We start from the raw sequence: 18,625 nt of genomic DNA on the forward strand, positions 1-18,625 counted from the left end.
TGATCTTATTCATTCCAACAATCTGTGAGGCCCCCAGCTGCAAACTGTTCCTGATCCTAATCACAGCAAAATCTGACTTCTGAAGTCAGCTCCTCTGACCCTGGTCTGAAATTAGTAACAGCTACACACTAACTTCTGACTTTGCACACATTCTTTCTCCGACCACAATCTACCCGGATCCTGCCTTAGGTTTCTCTGGACCTCAGCCAGAGACTAGTGAAGCCACCAGGTCAGCAGATCTGCTGGGAACTTGGAGAAGAGGAGCTGTGGGTTGGCTGCGCCTCAGGGGAGTCTGTGTCCTTTGTTCCAGGAACACTGGATCCGAGCACAGGACCTTGACACCCTCAGCCCCATGCACCCCATCTCTGTGCAAGGTGTAGATGACATGATCCGCCTGGGGGACCTGAATGAGGCAGGCATGGTGCACAACCTCCTGATCCGCTATCAGCAGCACAAGATCTACGTGAGTCCCCCATTTCCACCTCCTACCCAGGGGACTCAGTCCACAGGCACTGACCTCTTGGCTGTGTAAAAAACAAAAACAACAAGAACAACAACAAAGCAAAACAGGCACTGTGGGTTTGGAGCCAGGCATACCGTGGTTCAGTCCCTACTCCCTGTGCCTTCACTGCCTGAGGTGGTCAAGGAATTTAATGCTTCTCCATCTCTGCTCCCCAATCCAAAACAAGTAGGGTGCTAATACCACCTTTGAGGTCTTGGAAAACTGACAGGTAGCATGCCAGCACAGTGCCTGGTACACAGTAGGTGCTCAGTTAGTGCTGTGGCTCTGTGGAAGGCCTGCTCTGATGGCCAAATGGACCAGAGGCCATGGGATTAGACATTGTCTGCCTGGACCCTTCCTACGCATGTGGCAGAGACAGAGTCACCACGCAGAAGACCTCTGTCCCCCATGAAAAGAGTCCTGGGATGGCCAGGAGAGCCATGTGGGTAGATGTGGATCCTTCTCCCAAAGCCTGGCAGTGGATGGGAGGCTCACCCCAGCCCTAAGCCGTGCATCCTTGTTCCAATGCAGATTTTCCCAGTAGAGCCAACATTCAGAACTGACACCAGCCCTGCCCTAACAGGGTAGGGCCTAGGAAGTCACTGCCTGGCCCTCTCCTGGTGAGAGGGGGCTGGGATGGCTCTGAGGAGACTTTCTAGAATGCTAAGAGGAGTGGGAGAATGAGCAGTGGACCCCAAATAAAGGGGAAGGCTAGCCAGGAGACTGAGGAGGCCCTGCAGGAGAGAGGGGACAGAGCATGCTGAGTCCACTCCAGCTGAATGTGAGTCAGAGCTCCTGGAACTGATAACGCCAATAAGCTAAAATGAGCTTATCCTTTATCCTTTCCAAAGAGCTTACGCTTGCATTCTTTTATCTGGTTGTCACAGTCCTTGGAGTCAGAGAGATTGAACTCTCTGTTCCTAAAATGAAAGCTAGGATGTGGGTAATCAGGTGACTTGATGATGTGGCTCTCCCTGTCCCGCTCCCAGAGGGACAGTTAGACATCCTGGGGGCTCCGGGTGAGTAGGTGGTCCTGACCAGGGGTGTGGGGGGGGATCCTAGGAGGGATCAGTGGAGGCTATCATTGCTGGCCAGCCCCACAGAGGAGGCCCCTGTGGGAGGCAGGTGAAAACTCATGTCATAAATTCAGCCAATTTTTATTGAGCATTTTATTATTCTAAATACCGGACAAAACGCTAAACATTTAACATAGAGCACCGCACTTAATCTTTCTGTAAAAGCATTCGCCCCCCTCCCAGCTCCATTCATAGTGAACGCCCCTGTCTTCCCGAAGGGAGGATCTGAGCAGCTGCATATCTTGTCTCCCTGGCCCAGAATCAGACCCCACTTCTCTGCTAGACTCCGTCAGGCCTGGTAAACCTCAGTGGGGGCATCCAAGGCCAAGGTCAGGACCGGGCAGTGTTGGCCTTCAGAGCAGAGGGCACTAACCATCTGTTCCCTTCCCCAGACCTATACAGGCTCCATCCTGGTAGCCGTGAACCCATTCCAGGTGCTGCCCCTCTACACCCTGGAGCAGGTGCAGCTCTATTACAGCCACCACATGGGCGAACTCCCGCCTCACGTCTTTGCCATTGCCAACAACTGCTACTTCAACCTGAAGAGGAACAAAAGAGACCAGTGCTGCATCATCAGGTGGGGCTCAGGGTTCCCCAAATTCCTGGTGGGGATCTCTGACTGTCCAGTAAAGCAGGGAGCCCCTCCTCTCCCTAAACCCTTCCCATCCAGCATGCCTACAAAGCCTATTTGATTTAGGGGCTCCCATTCAACTGCAAACACCCTAGGTCACCTGCACCTGGCCCCTACTTCCCCTCCACCCTGACAAGTCCCTCCAAGTCTTCCATCCTGCAGAACCTGTTCTTCCACTGTATGAACAGAGCCTGATTGCCCAGCTTTCAGTGAATATTCCCTGAGACAAGGAAGAAAAAATGTGTTGGGCACATTTAATGGGACAGAAGCTTGGGGGCTCAAAGGTAAAAGAAATGAGGTCTCACTCAAAAAAAAAAAATCTCTGGGCACGCCTCAGATGAGGACAGTAGCAACTGCTCCAGTGGCCAGCTCTCAAGTTGCTGAGGCTCAGGAGGGACATGTCCTCCTCCAATCCAGGTCCTGACCCTGCTTCAAAGACCCTCTGCTTGGCCTGGCCTCCCTGCTTCCTGCACAGGCCGTCCTGGTGTGGAGGGAAGGGATGGAGAAAGAGAAAGGAAGGAGGAGGGAGAATTTGCCTCCAGGGCACATTGCTTGGAGATATAGGAGACTTCATTCATTCATTCATTCATTCATTCGAGGCTCCACTGTGCTCCAGTTGTATGTCCCACATTGTACTACTGTGTGGAGTCAGCAGCAAATGAAAGGGACTAAAATTCCCACCTCATGGAGCTTACATTCTAAAAGGGGAGACACACAGCCAATAAATAAGCCAGTTTTTAAAGGCAGGTAATGAAAGCTTTGAAGAAAAGCACTATAGGGAAAGAGAAAAGACAGTGATGGGGCTACTGCTCTAGGTGGAGGGCAGATGAAGCATGGCCTCTCTGAATGTGATGTTGGCACAGAGACCAAAATGAAGTCCTGTAGCATTGATGATCACCGTTCTCAGCAACCCTCTGAAATAGATATTCGTATTCCTTTTCTACTGTTGGAGCCGGAGGGGGTATTTAGCACCAGGGAGGCTGCTAAATACACACAACTGTTAAGTAGGGAATTCAAATGCAGGGCACTGGAAAGAAGACAGAGAGGTATCCTGGGGTGACTTCCACTTCTCAGGAAGTGAACAGAATAATGTGCCAAGGAGGGCTGATGCTCTGTCTCCCTCCCACGCTCTCCCTGCCTACTCCATGTGTTCCCACTCCCATGCCTCCCAGGACTGGGAGGACCAGCCTCACCACAGGAGGCCTCCTGAGCAGAGCTGGCCCCTAGGCTGGCCTGGAAGTTCACTGGGCCAGCTTTCACCTCCATGACATCAGTGCCTCAAGAAGAGGGCAGAGCACCCTGATCTGTGGCTTTTTGCATGAGCAGAAGATCATTCTGAGTCAAACTGCCTTCTCTCTCTGCCCTTGCCTCCCTCAAGGCCGTAAGAAAGGCCACAAGTTGGGTGCCTGGGTGGCTCAGTCATTAAGCGTCTGTCTTCGGCTCAGGTCGTGATCCCAGGGTGCTGGGATCAAGCCCTGCATCGGGCTCCCTGCTCAGCGGGAAGCCTGCTTCTCCCTCTCCCACTCCCCCTGCTTGTGTTCCCTCTCTGGCTGTCTCTCTGTGCCAAATAAATAAATAAAATTTAAAAAAAAAAAAAAAGGCCACAAGCAAGTCACCCCTGCTCTGCCCGCATATCCTGTCTCTACCTTGGAGGGTTGTTTGGGGAATTCATGTTCATGGTAGGTGGCAGAGGTTTGTTGACTGGACTGTCTTGGCTGGCATAGTAATTGTGAACATATTTGATCAAAACTTTTCTTTCAAAGAATACTTTCAGATGAAACAATATTTGTTCTGGATTTGCTTCAAAATAGCACAGGATGAGAAACAAAATGGGCCAGCAGTTGAAGCTGGGATGAGACTGTGGGAGTTCGTAATGCAAACTGGAAGGTGCCAAAATCTCCTGGAGGTCTTATGAAAATGCGTATTCTGACTGAGCAGAGCTGGGTGGGCCTAGGACTCTGCATTCCCAACCAGGTGACAAGAATTGCTTTTATTAGCAAGACACTACTGAGTCTCCATTTGTAATGTTTAACATTTTCCATAATGAAAAATAATTTACCCAGAAGTGACATGCACACCTCAATAATAGTAATAGTAATCACTACAAACCTGAGTGTGTGCGATATGCCAGACACAAGTATATTTTTAATTTTGTTAAACTCCCTAAGAAACTTTTAAAAACTAGTTTTTATATATTACCATTATGAAATTAATATAGCTCCACTATGAAAATTTTGCAAAATTTCAGGAAAGTATTCTCAGAAAAAAATTTCTAGATACTTTGGGAAGAAAAGGATTCCCCTATCCACTTAGTCAAATTATACTAAATAGTAGGGACTTTTGTCACTTTATGTACCTAATAAACATTGTCTACCTCATTGAAGGCTCTGTATAGGTTTCCTTCTAATGGTTGCATAATGTTCTCTGACCCAAGGGAACATAATAAATCTCCCCTTTTGTGTTACTTCTGATTTTCTACAGCTGTTGGTTGTTTTTAAGACTTTTTTTTTTAACGTAATCTCTACACCCAATGTGGGGCTCAAACCTATACCTTGAGTCGCACACTCCACCAACAGAGCCAGCCAGGTGCCCCTGATACCTGCAACTGTAATGATCAATAAAAAATGTTTTAATGAGCACAAAGCTTTGTGGAGAAAGCTTTTTCTGATTTGGGGATCATTTTCTTAGGCTAAAGGCAGGGTAATTGTGAATGATGCAGTCTCTCCTCTGGCCAGCTCACAGAGAGGATGTTACATCAAAATATTGCATCATCTGGTCCTGTTCATTCATCCGTTGTTACTGAGCACTGAGCCCGTGACACTGGAATAAACCAGATACAACCATGCTCCAGGGTCTCGCATCCAAGGCAGGGCAGAAAAGATGAACACACCAATAACTGATACAAAGTAGATAGCTGAGACCCACAGGGGAAATGTGGCAGGATTTGTGCACAGGGAGGGGGTATCCCTGTTCAGACCTGAAAGTGGGCCTGTGGTGGATTTGCAGAGTTGAGGGTATTGAAGAAATGGCTGCTTTATTGACTGACATCTTGAGTGCCCTCTTTGCAGTGGTGAGTCTGGGGCAGGGAAGACAGAGACCACCAAGCTCATCCTGCAGTTCCTGGCCACCGTCAGCGGCCAGCATTCATGGATTGAGCAGCAGGTCCTGGAGGCCAATCCCATCCTGGAAGGTGAGTGGTCACCCTTAGGACGGGCCTTCCTCCCTGGCCCTGCGGGCTTCCTGGCACTTCCTGCCAGGAGGTGCCCATGGGGAGGGACAGTATAGTACCCTTGCTGTGACTTCACAGGATCCCTCAGGACAGGAAAAATGAGCACGTGGCAAATGGTAGTGTGGGGGCTCCCGGGAATCACAAGCTTTCACTAAGTGTGTTTTCCATAGGATCAAAACAAGTATTCCTTTTAAATAAGGACTCTGAGATGAAGCTGGTTTGGGAAATGCTGGGTGTGTCCACTTGGGTCACCTGCAGGGCCATTGTGAAGCTGGTGTTAAGACTGCAAGAGGTTGACTGAGGGGTACCCTTGAGTGAGACCAAGGGGGAAGTAGCAGGAACAGGCAGGAAAAGCATCCTGACTAAGATACCTGTGGGACACACAGGAAAGGGGAGAGTGGAATGGGCAGGATGAGGTTTCAAGCTGTGTGCAGATCTGCCAGGGTCTGAGGGGGAGCTCAGAGCAAAGTGCCCATTAGAGGAGGCCTGCACTGGGTGCAATGGCAGGCCCTAAGCCTCCTCTCTCAGTCTCTGATGGGGGCAGACCATAAATGAGTGACTTGGATTCCCCAGTGACCAGCTACTGTCAATGCATTTTCTCTGTTTTTTATAACACAGGTATGTTTTATGTACAGTGAAAGTTCACATTTTTCAATGTACAGTATGAATTTTGACAAAATCATGGTCATAGTTTTAGTCCATCTTAGTCATGTATGGAATGTTCTATCACCCCCAAACTTCCTTCATGCCTCTTTGTAGTCAACTCTCTTCCCAACCCCAACCTTTGGCAACCACCAGTTTGTCTTTCTTTCCCCTAATACAGCCAACCCCTGAACAATGAGGGTTTGAATTGTGCAGGTCCACTTACATGTGGACACAGTATTATAAATACATTTTCTCTTCCTTGTGATTTTATTAATAATATTTTCTTTTCTCTAGCTTACTTTATTGTGAGAATACAGTATATGATACATATAACATACAAAATGTGTTAATTGACTGTGTTATCAGTAAAGGCTTCTGGTCAACAGTAGTCTATTGGTAGTTAAGTTCTGGGAAGTCAAAAGTTATACACAGATTTTAGACTATATGAGGAGTTAGCATCCCTACCCCCCACATTGTTCAAGGGTCACTTGTAGTTTTATCTTTTCCAGAGATTATATAAATGAAATCATATGGTTTGCCCTCTTTTGGGTCTGGCTACTTTTGTTAGCATAATGCACCTGGGATTTTTCATGTTGTTTTCTGCATCAATAATAGCTGAAGGGCACCCGGGTTGTTTATAGGTTTTAGTGATTATGAATAAAGCTTTACAGACAGTTGCATACAGGTTATGGTGTGAACATACGTTGTTCTTCTGAATAAACACGTAGGTGTGAAACTGTTGGGTCAGATGGTGAGCCATTTACCTTTGTCACAAACTGCCAGAGTGTCTATCGAAGTGGCTGTACCATCTTGCACTCCCAGCAGCAAAATACGAGAGTCCTGGTTGCTCCACATTGTCACCAACGTGTGGGCCTGTGATGGTGGTTGCTTGCTACTCCAGTAGGCACGGACTGGTGTCTCACTATAATTCTAATTCAAATTTCCTTAATGGCTAATGGCATCTTTTCATGAGCTTATTTCCTATCTGTGTCTCTTCTCTTTATCTATTCAAACCTTTTACCCATTTTTAAATTGAGTTGTTTCCTTATTAATGACTTATGAGTTCTTTATATCTTCTGGATACAAGCCTCTTATAAGATGTGTTTTGCAAATATTTTATCCCAGTCTGTAGTTTGCCCCTTCATTCTTCTAACAGTGTCTTTTATAGACCAGAAGTTTTTTATTTCCATATAGTTCAACTTATCTTTGTTTCTCTTATCAATCACGCTTTTGGGGTCATATTTAAGAAATCTTTGTGGCACCTGGGTGTTCACTTGGTTAAGTGTTTGACTCTTGATTTTGACTCAGGTCATGATCTCAGGGTCATGAGATCGAGCCCTGTGTCCAGCTCTGCTAAATTCTCCCCTTACTCTTTGCCCCCTCCCCCGACAAAAAAAAAAAAGAAAAAGAAAAAGAAAGAAATCTTTGCCTAATCCAGAGATTTCATGTTTTCTTCTAGATGTGGTACAGTTTTAGCTTTTACATTTAGGTCCATGATCTATTTTGTGTTGTTGGGTTTTTGTTTTTTTTTTTTTTAATGGTGCAAGGTGTAAGTCGAGTTTCTGCTTTTTTTCCAATTTTTTTCCTTCCCTTTCTTTTCTTCTTTTCTTTCATAATAATTTCATCCCCTATTGTCAAAAAAGACTATTCTTTCTCCATTAAGTGGCCTTTTCACCTTTGCCTAAAATCAGTTGACCATACATGTGTGGGTCCGTTTCTGGATTCTCTATTCCATTCTGTTGCTCTCTCAGACCCTTTTGCCAGTGCCACACTGTCTTGATTTCTGTAGATTGTTTTTCAGTCAGGTAGCCCACAACCTCCAATTTTGCTTTTCCTTTTCAAACTTGGCCATTGTAGGTGTTCTACCTTTCTATATACGCTTTAGAATCAGGTTGCCAATTTCTACCAAAAGGAACCTACCTCAAACTCTTTTTTGACGAGAGATCTGCCACTGGGTTCAACAACGTGAAGTAGGTTTCCCAAGCATAGGTAGCCTCTGTAGGAGCCTCTGCTGTCTGTTGGGATTCCTCAACGCAGAGACCAAAGAACCCTTTTCCTTTTCTCATAGGACTATGTAGGCAGTATGTTGTATGGTGGTATTGTCAAACTGCATTCCAACCCACCAAAGGGTCATGAAATCAGTCTTTTAGGACAAATTAAATTGCATAGAATAGAAAACACCCCAGGGCATTGCTCTTGGTCAGAACCAGTACTGAATATTTTCTTTTATTAATGTGTACATGTGGGGAGGGTGTGCACTAAGACACAACGCAAAGGATCTTTCTTATTGTGGGTCGGATCAGAGAAGCTTGCAGAAACAGCTCTATGAAATGCACTTTGGATCATGCTGCAATCCAAGATTCTTCTGGTCTGACCTCCTCCTCTGAGCTTGGTCTCTGCCAGCTGTTGCTACTCTCCCTGTAAGCTTCCCCTATCCAACCCAGCCCCTGCTTCAGCCTAAGCAACCTTTCTAAAATACAAATCTGTTCCCACACTCCCTCAGAAGCTTTCCTGACTCCCCCATCACCCACAGACTAATTCCAAACTTCTTAGCCTGGCATTCAAGGTGCTGTGCTATTAACTAGTTCTCTGTATCTTCCACTGCTTTCCTCCTGCATTTTATGCTCCAACCAAACTTGCCCCTCTGCAAATATACCCCATGCTTACTGGCATCTGTGCCTTTACTTGTACTTTGTCTTCCTCTCAGCATACTCTTGGCTGCCACCATTTTCTAGTGCAGTGCTACCCATCCTTCAACTCTGGGCTCAGCCACCTCCTCTCAGAAGCCTTCCCAGATGATCCCACTCAAAGTAAAATCTCTCCTCTCTGCTCCCATCATGGGCATCACCCTCTGGCCCTCAGCCTTCGGAAATGCCAAGACAATCCGAAATGATAACTCAAGCCGCTTTGGGAAGTATATTGACATCCACTTCAACTCCAGTGGAGTGATTGAGGGTGCGCGCATTGAGCAATTTCTCCTGGAGAAGTCCCGGGTCTGCCGGCAGGTAAGGCCTCCTTCTGGTCCTGGGGAAACCTCCACCCACCCCAGGACCAGGAGTCAGGGAATGAGAAGGCTTCCAACAGAGGTTCCCTTCCATCACTCTCATGCCTCCCCAAGGCCCTCCCCACACCTTCATTGGTCTTAGTTTGTTGCCACTGAACCCTGGCCTTACCCTGAGATGGGCCAAGGACCCCTAGAATGGGATAATGATGGTCTTTTCCCAGTATTCAAGAAAAAGAAATGATAGCATTTTCTGTTTTGAATTTTCCATCCATATCATGTTCTACATCATTTGGTGCTTACTACCCACCTTTACCAGAATTAATTTTAAGGCCAGGCCAGTCACCAACTAAGGAAATGGATCCTGGCTTCACTCCCAGCTTACAACTTTAGGCAAGATGTCCTCAGGGTTGGGAAGAGCAGTGGAGCTGCAGGGAAAATCCTGGGAGCCATGTGTTTGCTGCGCATGGTGGATGGCCTATAGCACAGGGCTGTGGGCATAAGCTGGCCTTGGAGGACCAGAATGAGGACATCGACAGAACCAAAGGACCGTTGGGTCAATGCCAGAGCCATATCTGGTTGACAGACCTTGGAGCAGAAGCTGGGACAAGGCTGGAGGCGGGAGGCATTTCTGAAGCCGGGCAGCCTTAGGGGTGTGTTTACCAGGCTTTCTGGAACACCTTCCCACCAGGCCCCAGAGGAGCGGAACTACCACATCTTCTACTCCATGCTCATGGGTATGAGCGCAGAGGAGAAGCAGCTGCTGAGCCTGGGGACGCCCTCCGAGTACCACTACCTTACCATGGTGAGGCCCTCGCCGCCCCGCCCCTGTCCTCGCCGCCCCGCCCCTGTCCTTGCCGCCCCGCCCCTGTCCTCCCCGCCCCTCCTCTTTCCTGTCCACCTCTCCCCGCCCCACCCCGTCTCCCTCCGGTCCACCTCTCTTCGCCCCGCCCCCGCCTTCCTGGACCCACCTTGTCTGCCCCTCACTGCCTCGCTCGCCCCCCGCCCTTACCCTTCCGTTGCCGCTGCCTCCCTCCAGCTCTCAGCGCTGCACCGGCCTCCTCAGCCTCTGCCTGCTCCCACGCTGCATCTCTCAATAGCAAAAGGAGAAAGGAGAGGAAGGCTGGTTCCTGCTGCAGCTGTGGTTTACAGCCCCAGAAAAGCCCTGAGGCAGGAATTGAGGGTTCCCCTTTTCCGTCTTCCACTCCACCCTTCTGTTCGTTTGACTTTAAGAGACTTACCCTTGTCCATGTGCTTCCTTATTTTCTTCTGAACGCAAAATCCCTCCCGACAAACCTCAGCTTTCTCTGGTTGCAGCAGACAGACGTTCCAGTAGGTGATGGAGAGTCTTAGCCATGCTTCTCCTGCCTCGGTTTCATTCTAGTTGCCCATCCTTGTAGGTGCCTGTACAACTTGAGCTCTAGCAAAGCAGGGACCTTGCTCTTCCTCTGGGCTGCATACCCATGCCTGGAACAGTGTGATGCGAGAGACCATCCAGCTCAAGGTTGTGGAAAAGGGGATGGAATCTCTCCTGCCTACCCCGAATGGAGGCCTTCCTCGTTTCTTGCCCAGATCATGGTGGTAGTTTCCTCCTGCATCCTCCCTGTCACCAGACTTGACCCCTAACCCAGCACCCATTCGGCCGGCCTTCCACAGCTCAAGTCTGACAGGTCATGCCTTGAGGTACAGTTTGCAGGAGCTCCCTGTGGCTCTGTGGCATGGTTTCCAAGTGCCTCCAGATCCCATCATCCCTCCACCTCTCTGCTTCCACTGTGACACCAGCTTCCTCGCAAGCCCTATCCCTGTCTCCACCTCACAGCCCAGCTCCAGCTGTCCACTGCCTAGATCACCCTCTCCCTGTGCTGCTGTGGAGCCAGTTTAGGTGCCACCTCCATGAAGCTTTTCCCCACTTCCCAGTAGGGCTGGTCCTGGCCCCTTTTGGTCTCAGCACCTGTCAGAGCATATGACACCATCCTTTGCTTCCTGCCTCCCTTCTTGGATGCACAGCACCCCAAGCAGGGTCAGGTCTCTCCGTGTATGGAATTCCCAGCAAGTAGCACAGGGTCTGGCTCCCAGGAGCCTTGGAGGGTGCTCATGAAAGGAAAGAACTCACAGAGACGGTAAGGCAGGCATTACTGGGGATGGGTGACAAATGGAGGCTGAGAGAAGCTGAATGATGCCAGTGCCGCTGCAAAGCCCAGGTATACTGTGGCTATGTCAGCATGATTCCACCTGTGGAAGTACTTTCGTGTATTTTTGGAGCTGGAGCCTCCAGGAGGCCTCTCAGAGTCTACCTGGAGCCTATGAAGTTATTAGGCGCCCTTGGCTGAGTCCCTGACATGTCTCTGCCCTGCTAGCCCTACGATGGAGGAGGTGGGGTCGGGGGTGGCCAGAATGCTGAAGTGCTGGGTCTTGCAGGGAAACTGTACCTCCTGTGAGGGCCTCGATGACGCCAAGGACTATGCCCACGTCCGCTCTGCCATGAAGATCCTCATGTTCTCAGACTCTGAGAACTGGGACCTCAGCAAGTTGCTGGCAGCCATCCTCCACCTAGGCAACGTGGAGTTTATGGGTAATGCTGTTTCCACCCGAACTGAACCCCCTGGGGAGGAAGAGTGGGGGGACTGTGGGGGGACTGTGACAGGAGGAGGAAGAAATCTCTGGGAGTTCTCAGCCCAAGAGCCTGCCAAGATCACATGGTCTAACTCTGTCCTGGAAAATGCACTGAAAATTATAGTTATGATTTTTGAGTTCTCACAGGGTTAGAGGGAAGATGTCAAAGCTTAAGGCCCTCCAGAAAACTCTGATCATCCCCCAGGTTTAGTTAGGACCCTAAAGGGCTACCCGCTTAGGATAAGGTGACCCAGAGTAAACAAAGCCATGCATGAAGTTGCAAACCCACTTTTAAGCATCCAGGTGGTCTGGGCATCAGGGTATTCTGGCCTATTAGTGCCTCCAAGCATCCGATGGAAGTTCCTCTCTGGAGGAAAATAGCATCAATCTAGATTATACATTATTCCTTTGGACAGTTTTTTAAATTCAACATCCAACATGCAGCCAAAGATAAGTAGTAACAAAGAAATAAGACATCCTGAGCAAGAGCCATCAGAAATAATAGACAATTGAAATAACACCACAAAGATTTCGGACGTTGTTATTATTATTATTGTTACAAATTGTTATTATTGGACACAAATGACAAAGCATCTACACTTGACTATGTTCAAGGAAATAAAAAGTTAAGCTTGAAGATTTAGACAGGAAACTGGAAACAGAAAACATGACATTATAGATTTTTTAAGGAGCCATATAGAAATTCTAAAATTCAAAAAAAAAATGAAGAACTCAATGGATGATTTTAACAGCCAGTTTTTAAAAAAAAATTTTAAAGATTTTTTTTTTTTTAATTTGACAGACAGAGGTCACAAGTAGGCAGAGAGGTGGGCCGGGGTTGGGGGGAGAGGTTCCCTGCTGAGCAGAGAGCCCAATGTGGGGCTCGATCCCAGCACCTTGGGATCATGACCTGAGCTGAAGGCAGAGGCTTAACCCACTGAGCCACCCAGGCGCCCCAAGTTTTTTTAATTTTTATTTATTTATTAAAGATAGAGAAAGAGTGAGCACAAACGGGGGGAGAAGGAGAAGCAGACTCCCCACTGAGCAGGGAGCCTGAAGTGGGGCTGGATCCCAGGACCCTGAGATCATGACCTGAGCCAAAGGCAGATGCTTAACCGACTGAGCCACCCAGGTGCCCCAAACAGCCAGTTTTATACACATGGAGAGGGAATGTGTAAATGGAGGAAAAGTCAGGACACAGCATGGAGACCCAGAAGGGTGGAAAATGTGTAAGAGGGTAGGAGATGTGGAGGACAAGTGAGAAGCAGCAACATACCTTTAATTGACATACTAAAGGAAAAGAGAGAAAGGATGGGGCAAAGGCAATACTGGAATGAACTATGGCTGATTCTAGAATTCATGAAGGACACCAGTTCACAGAGCAGTGAGGAAAGGACAGATTTTTCAGTAAACTGGTCCATAAATTTGGACCCCTCTCTCACATCACATCAGGAAATCTCCTCCAGATGAGTTGTTGCTGTACCCACAGCACCTATCAACTGAACCGGGCACTTCTGTGGGTGACAGGTGGGCACTGACACGCACACAGGGGCATCGGAACATGGAAGAGTATTAGGAATGTGATGTTGAGAGTAAAACCAGGCACCAAAGAATGCAGATCTCGTTGATCAGACATTCAATTAGATCCCCCTTAACACAAAATTTAGAAACAGCTGAAATTAAATGCTGTTTCAGGATCAGTATTTGGTAGTGAAAGAAAAATGGAAACCAAGGAAGTGGTTTCCATGAGTGAGTAGGGAGGAACACGGTCTTAGCAGGAAAGGACCGTGAGGGCTTCAGTGTGGGCCAGGCTCCATATCTTGACTATAATAGTGGTTTCACTATTACATACTCATGGAATCATTGTTTTATTATAACATGCCTTTGGATTCTATATACTTGTTTTATCTATATGCTTTATTTTATCATTTTTTCAAGTTTGAAAAAGAAAAACTATATATACAGAAACAACACTTTCTCTCTCCCGAGGCCTGGCAGACCTGAGATGGAAGATTCTGGAAGATGGGGACTGAAATGGGGAGACCAGTCAGGAGACTCTTGCAGTAGGGCTGGGCCTGGCTTATAGTTGTGCTCCATTGATGCCCGCTTACTTGACTAACTGAAGGAACACCATGATCTCGCTGAGCAGAGGGGAAGCAGTCTGCTACATTCCTTCACTACCAAGGGGCTGGTAACCCCCAGGGACATTGCCTGCCCAAGAGAATGTCTGGGAGAGGCAGTGCCTCCCACCCAGGGACAAGTGCCCGTGATATCTGGATCTGGGGCTCTCCTAGGCTCAGGCCCTCCTGAGGCCCCTGTCCCATCACTTCAGACCGGTTTCCCACTCAGGGTCACTGCTTCTCTCCCCAGCTGCAGTCTTCGAGAACCTGGATTCCTCTGATGTGATGGACACACCTGCCTTTCCCACTGTGCTGAAGTTACTGGAGGTAACCCGGCCATTGTGACTTCCAGCTTCCATTTCTGTGAGGGGTCCCAGAGGCCTGGGCTCACAGCCCCCCAACACTTGATTGTCATTAACCCTTCCCAGGGTTCCTACTCCTGCCCCCCACCCCTCTCCTAGCTCTCAACTCAATTCCTGCACCCATCTGGGCACTGCAGGCACTGAGGGCCACAAAGAGGGTGGGAAGCAGTGTGAGCTACTCTTTAACAAAGCAACAAAATGATCAGCCTGGCTTTAACACCCATTTCTTCCCAATTCCTGTGCCCCTGCTGCTCTCCAGTGGCCTTCACTCAGCATCCTCACTCCCCACCCCACCTAGTTCCCAAGCTTTCCCTGAAAGGCCACATAGCCTGCGGCCCTTATACGTGGCCCTTCTCTACCTCCCTTCAGCAAGCCTCCACCTGAGTTGTGCTGTTCTGGGAAAGTGGAATGTGCTCATATCAATAGCCCTCCAGGTTATTACAGAGACCAAACGGAGTCTGGACTTGGAGGAAGAATGGCAGCACTGGATAGAGAAATATCTTTGCCCTGGGGACATTATAATATCCTCCCTATCACACCCCATTGACAGTTCTGGTGGGGAATTGATAGCATCAGAAGCAAACAAGCAAAGCAATCACATTTTGCTGCAGGTGTTCTTTATTTGGTTCACGGTTCTTTGGGTTCTTGCTGGCTCAGTGTTTCATGCATGGAGAGAAGGACTGGCCCATCCAGAGTCTTCTTGCTCCCTTAGGCCATCAGTCTCCAAGCAGGAGTGGCTTCAATTGGGGCATATCCAGAGGTCAATGGCCTGGCCTCAGAGCCCTCCCTGCCCATTGTTTTCCCAGGTCTGCTTATGGCACCAGCCCCTTCCCCAGACCCCAGAAGACAAGCATAGAGCTAGTAAACCAAACGCCAGCATGCCCAGGACCCACTCAGCTTGTGCATCCTTCTTGAACATTCTGACACCCTGGTGCTTAGACAGATGCTGGGCCAGGGCAGACAGAGGCTGACCCAAACCTTCATCTGGCCTGACTCTGCTGGATGGCCCCACAGGCGTCTCCCACCCTCTCAGGCCTCGGGCATAGAGTGTCCAATCACAAGAGAGAACAAGTAAGTCCTAGGCACGGTGCCAGACCCTGCCCTGTTAACTGTGATGCGAGTTCCCACCTACCTTTCCAGGTGGAGTACCAGGTGCTCCGGGACTGTCTGATCAAGCATTCCATCATCATCCGAGGGGAGTCTGTCACCAGGCCCCTGAACATCACCCAGGCTGCAGACAGGAGGGATGCCTTTGTCAAGGTACAGAATTGTGGGAGAAGGGGCTCACATATCTCTCTGTTGAACACGGCTTCTTGCCCTGCTGGGGAAGAGTAGGAAAGAGCAGAGATGCCTGAGTGAGTCCTGACACTGCCAGTCACCTGTCTGGTGATGGTGGGCTTCCTGGCCTTTCTGGCCTTCAGTTTCTTGCCTTTAAAGTAGGGATAGTGCCCTCAGTCCGTCCATGAGATCCGCGTGCGTGCAGCCTTTGTAGGTAAGCTTAGCAATGAGGGGCTGCATTCCGCTTACGCTCAAAGCCCGTGGGCTTTACCCCATGTCTCCTCAGGGCATCTATGGGCACCTCTTCCTGTGGATTGTCAAGAAGATCAACACTGCGATTTTCACTCCATCTGCCCAGGACCCCAAAAATGTACAAAGATCCATTGGCCTCCTGGACATATTTGGCTTTGAAAATTTCCAGAAAAATAGGTATGAAGATCTCATTTCACCTGCTTTCAGAGAATGGGAGATCAGCTTAGCTCCTCTCTAACTGAGCAAGCTGGAGGGTAAACATTCTGCCCCCCACTGCCCCCGCCATGAGACCAGGAGCAGGGACCCCTCCCACCTTCTCACAGATGTGAGTGTGCTCTGCAGGCCTGAATGTGCCTGCAGTGAGACAGTCTGCGCACCCCTCTGACACCCCCCCACAGCGAGCTACAAGCATCCCGAAGCGCGAGGCTGAAGGCCCAGCATTTATCACCTCTTTTGAGCCATCTGCTCTCCTAATGAACTGAAGTGAATGATCACATGAGGCTGGGGTGAACTGCATCTTTAGATGAACTGTCATACTAGGCAGTGGCAGAAAGCAGGGGATGTGTGCCCATCTCTGACTTTGGAGTTTGGCCAGGGTAAGACAAGGCAGGATACCTCTGATCCTGCATCCCAGTGTCCCAGCACCCCAGGCAGGAGGCAGGTCAGAAAAGTGAAGCCTAGCTGGGACTGTGATGAAGGCTGGGGAGAGGAGGGGACAGGGTGCTGAAGAGAGTCAGGCAGTGGAGCTGAATGAGGATGAGTGATGCCCTGGGGCATTATCAAGAGGCAGGAGGATGACAGATCAGGAAAATAAGGACCTTGGGACAAGTAAACAGGAGCACTCTGGGATTGCAGAATCCCCAGCCATGGAGGGGGGCAGGGTGAAGGCCTGCTCACTGGATGCTGGAGGATGGGCAGGGCTGGCAGAACTCAGCCCAGTGCAAGGGCAGCTCTAAGGCACAGAAATTCAAGTGTGATTCAGATCATTGGTTTCTGTTCCTAAGAGGGACAGCTGAGCAGACCACACACGTTAGACAGCTTGGAGGTGGACAAATAACTGGTTGCGGGGGATCCGGTCATTTATACAGGGACCTTCCTTGAAGGAGCCACAAGCTGGCTTTGCTACAGGGCAGCAGTCACCTCCTGCAGGTGGCCACTGAGCACTCTCCAGGCAGTGTGCTAGGAGTGGGGGACACGGTGGACCTGTCCCCTCACCTCTTGGGCTAACAGGTGTTAAACGGCCAGGCTCAGGTATGATGAGGATTTGCATATATGAGCAACCCATCCTGAGGAAGAAAGTGAGAGCCAAGGGTTGAACAGAATGAGCTGGGCAATGAGGAAGGAGAGGAGGGTGGTAGCAAACGTGAGACCACTCCAAGGCACGGAAGAAATGGGTACCTTCACAGCACCATGGGAAGGAGGCCATGGTGACCCAGGCCACTTCCTGGGAGCTGCGGGGAGGCTTTGTACTGTATCTCTGTCTGAGGAGAATATGAAAACAGCGGGAAACCTGGGAGGATTGGAAACAGGGGGACAAGTGGGGCCTGCTCTCCAAAGAGCTCCCCCTAGCGGCATGCGGAGATGGGGGGATGGAGGGAGCCAGCAGGAAGCCACCCCCGGGTTTTTCCCAGTGAATAAGGGGGCCTGGACACAGGCCTCTGCCCATGGGAGTAGAAGAGAGTACACAGGTCAGGGTACTGTGATGGAGAGAGCGGGGACCAGACTTCGGCAGCTGACTGGAACTGGGGAGGAGGCAGAGAGAGGTGTCAAGCGTGACTTCTTGGTTGGTGACTTGAGCCAGGGGTGGTGAGTGGAGGGATCATTTCTGGAGGTGGGGTGCCCAGGAGGAAGAGCAGCTGGAGGATGGGGCGGGAGCGAGGAGTCTGACTGATGCAAAGCAGCCCAGCAGTCATTACCGCTACCTGGTCTCCAAAATCTCATCTCAGCCCCTGGGGCTGGGGCTGCTACAGGACACCTAGTCCCCTAAGGATGATCTCATGATGACATTCTCCTAGTCTGTCTGCCGTGGGCTGGAGGAGGTGATGGTGGCAGAGACAGAGCGAAGAGGGAGTACACACGTATGCGGATGCGTGTCTGTGCGCATGCATGCATGGCCGGATGCAAATGGCTGGTGGTCGGCGCTTCAAGCCAGCTCCAACAGGGAGCGAGCTGATCTTGCTCCACCTCTGGGTGTGCATTCCCTCTACAGCTTTGAGCAGCTCTGCATCAACTTTGCCAACGAGCACCTACAGCAGTTCTTTGTGCAGCACGTGTTCACCATGGAGCAGGAGGAATACCTCTCGGAGAACATCGCCTGGGACTACATCCACTACAATGACAATCGGCCCACACTGGACCTGCTGGCCCTCAAGCCCATGAGCATCATCTCCCTCCTGGACGAAGAGAGCCACTTCCCACAGGTAAGCCCCTGAGCCTGTGGACCCTCATGAGGGTGGAGACCCCTGCTCCTGGCTCTTGCCCTCAAGGTTGGGAAACTCCCCTGGGGTGGCCCATGGGTCCCTAGGTTGCTGAAAACTCTACCAGAGATTAACAGACCAGCCCCAGCCTAAGCAACCTCCTCACCTGGAGGCTCACCAACCCCACCCTCACCCCCTCTCCCCAGCAGCATGACATTGCGGTCACTGATTATTTACTCTAAGAACTCACCCCATGAGGGGATTGCTAAGCACCCATGGGCCAAGGGCTTCAGGGGTGCAAGAGAGAGAAATGCTTGCCTGCTCGCCCTCAAGGAACTCTGCCTATCCTTAGGGCAGTAAATTTTCAAAATAGTAAGAGTTCAGAGTTCCAGAGAAGGGTGAAACCAGGGTCAGGGTACCTAGATAATTGTAAGGAAGGCTGGACGGGGAGAGCTGGCACTGGAAGTTGGCAGACCCATTCTCTGCTTCCAGCTTGGTC

At 49.8% G+C, this 18,625-nt stretch overlaps 1 protein-coding gene across 5 annotated transcripts in view; it reads left to right on the top strand.

The window, feature by feature from the left end:
* The window catches only part of MYO7B (myosin VIIB), a 104,254-nt gene that overhangs the window by 36,950 nt on the left and 48,679 nt on the right, over positions 1 to 18,625 (top strand). For all 5 annotated transcript variants that reach the window (XM_032353979.1, XM_032353980.1, XM_032353981.1 and 2 more), the window contains exons 4-13: positions 311 to 463; positions 1,971 to 2,155; positions 5,278 to 5,399; positions 8,946 to 9,088; positions 9,776 to 9,889; positions 11,503 to 11,656; positions 14,068 to 14,144; positions 15,320 to 15,439; positions 15,744 to 15,886; positions 17,919 to 18,129. In XM_032353979.1, the coding sequence (XP_032209870.1) occupies positions 311 to 463; positions 1,971 to 2,155; positions 5,278 to 5,399; positions 8,946 to 9,088; positions 9,776 to 9,889; positions 11,503 to 11,656; positions 14,068 to 14,144; positions 15,320 to 15,439; positions 15,744 to 15,886; positions 17,919 to 18,129 (1,422 nt within the window). The remainder of the gene's footprint in view (positions 1 to 310; positions 464 to 1,970; positions 2,156 to 5,277; positions 5,400 to 8,945; positions 9,089 to 9,775; positions 9,890 to 11,502; positions 11,657 to 14,067; positions 14,145 to 15,319; positions 15,440 to 15,743; positions 15,887 to 17,918; positions 18,130 to 18,625) is intronic.

The sequence above is a fragment of the Mustela erminea genome, chromosome 8 (assembly GCF_009829155.1).
Source record: "Mustela erminea isolate mMusErm1 chromosome 8, mMusErm1.Pri, whole genome shotgun sequence".
NCBI lineage: Eukaryota > Metazoa > Chordata > Mammalia > Carnivora > Mustelidae > Mustela > Mustela erminea.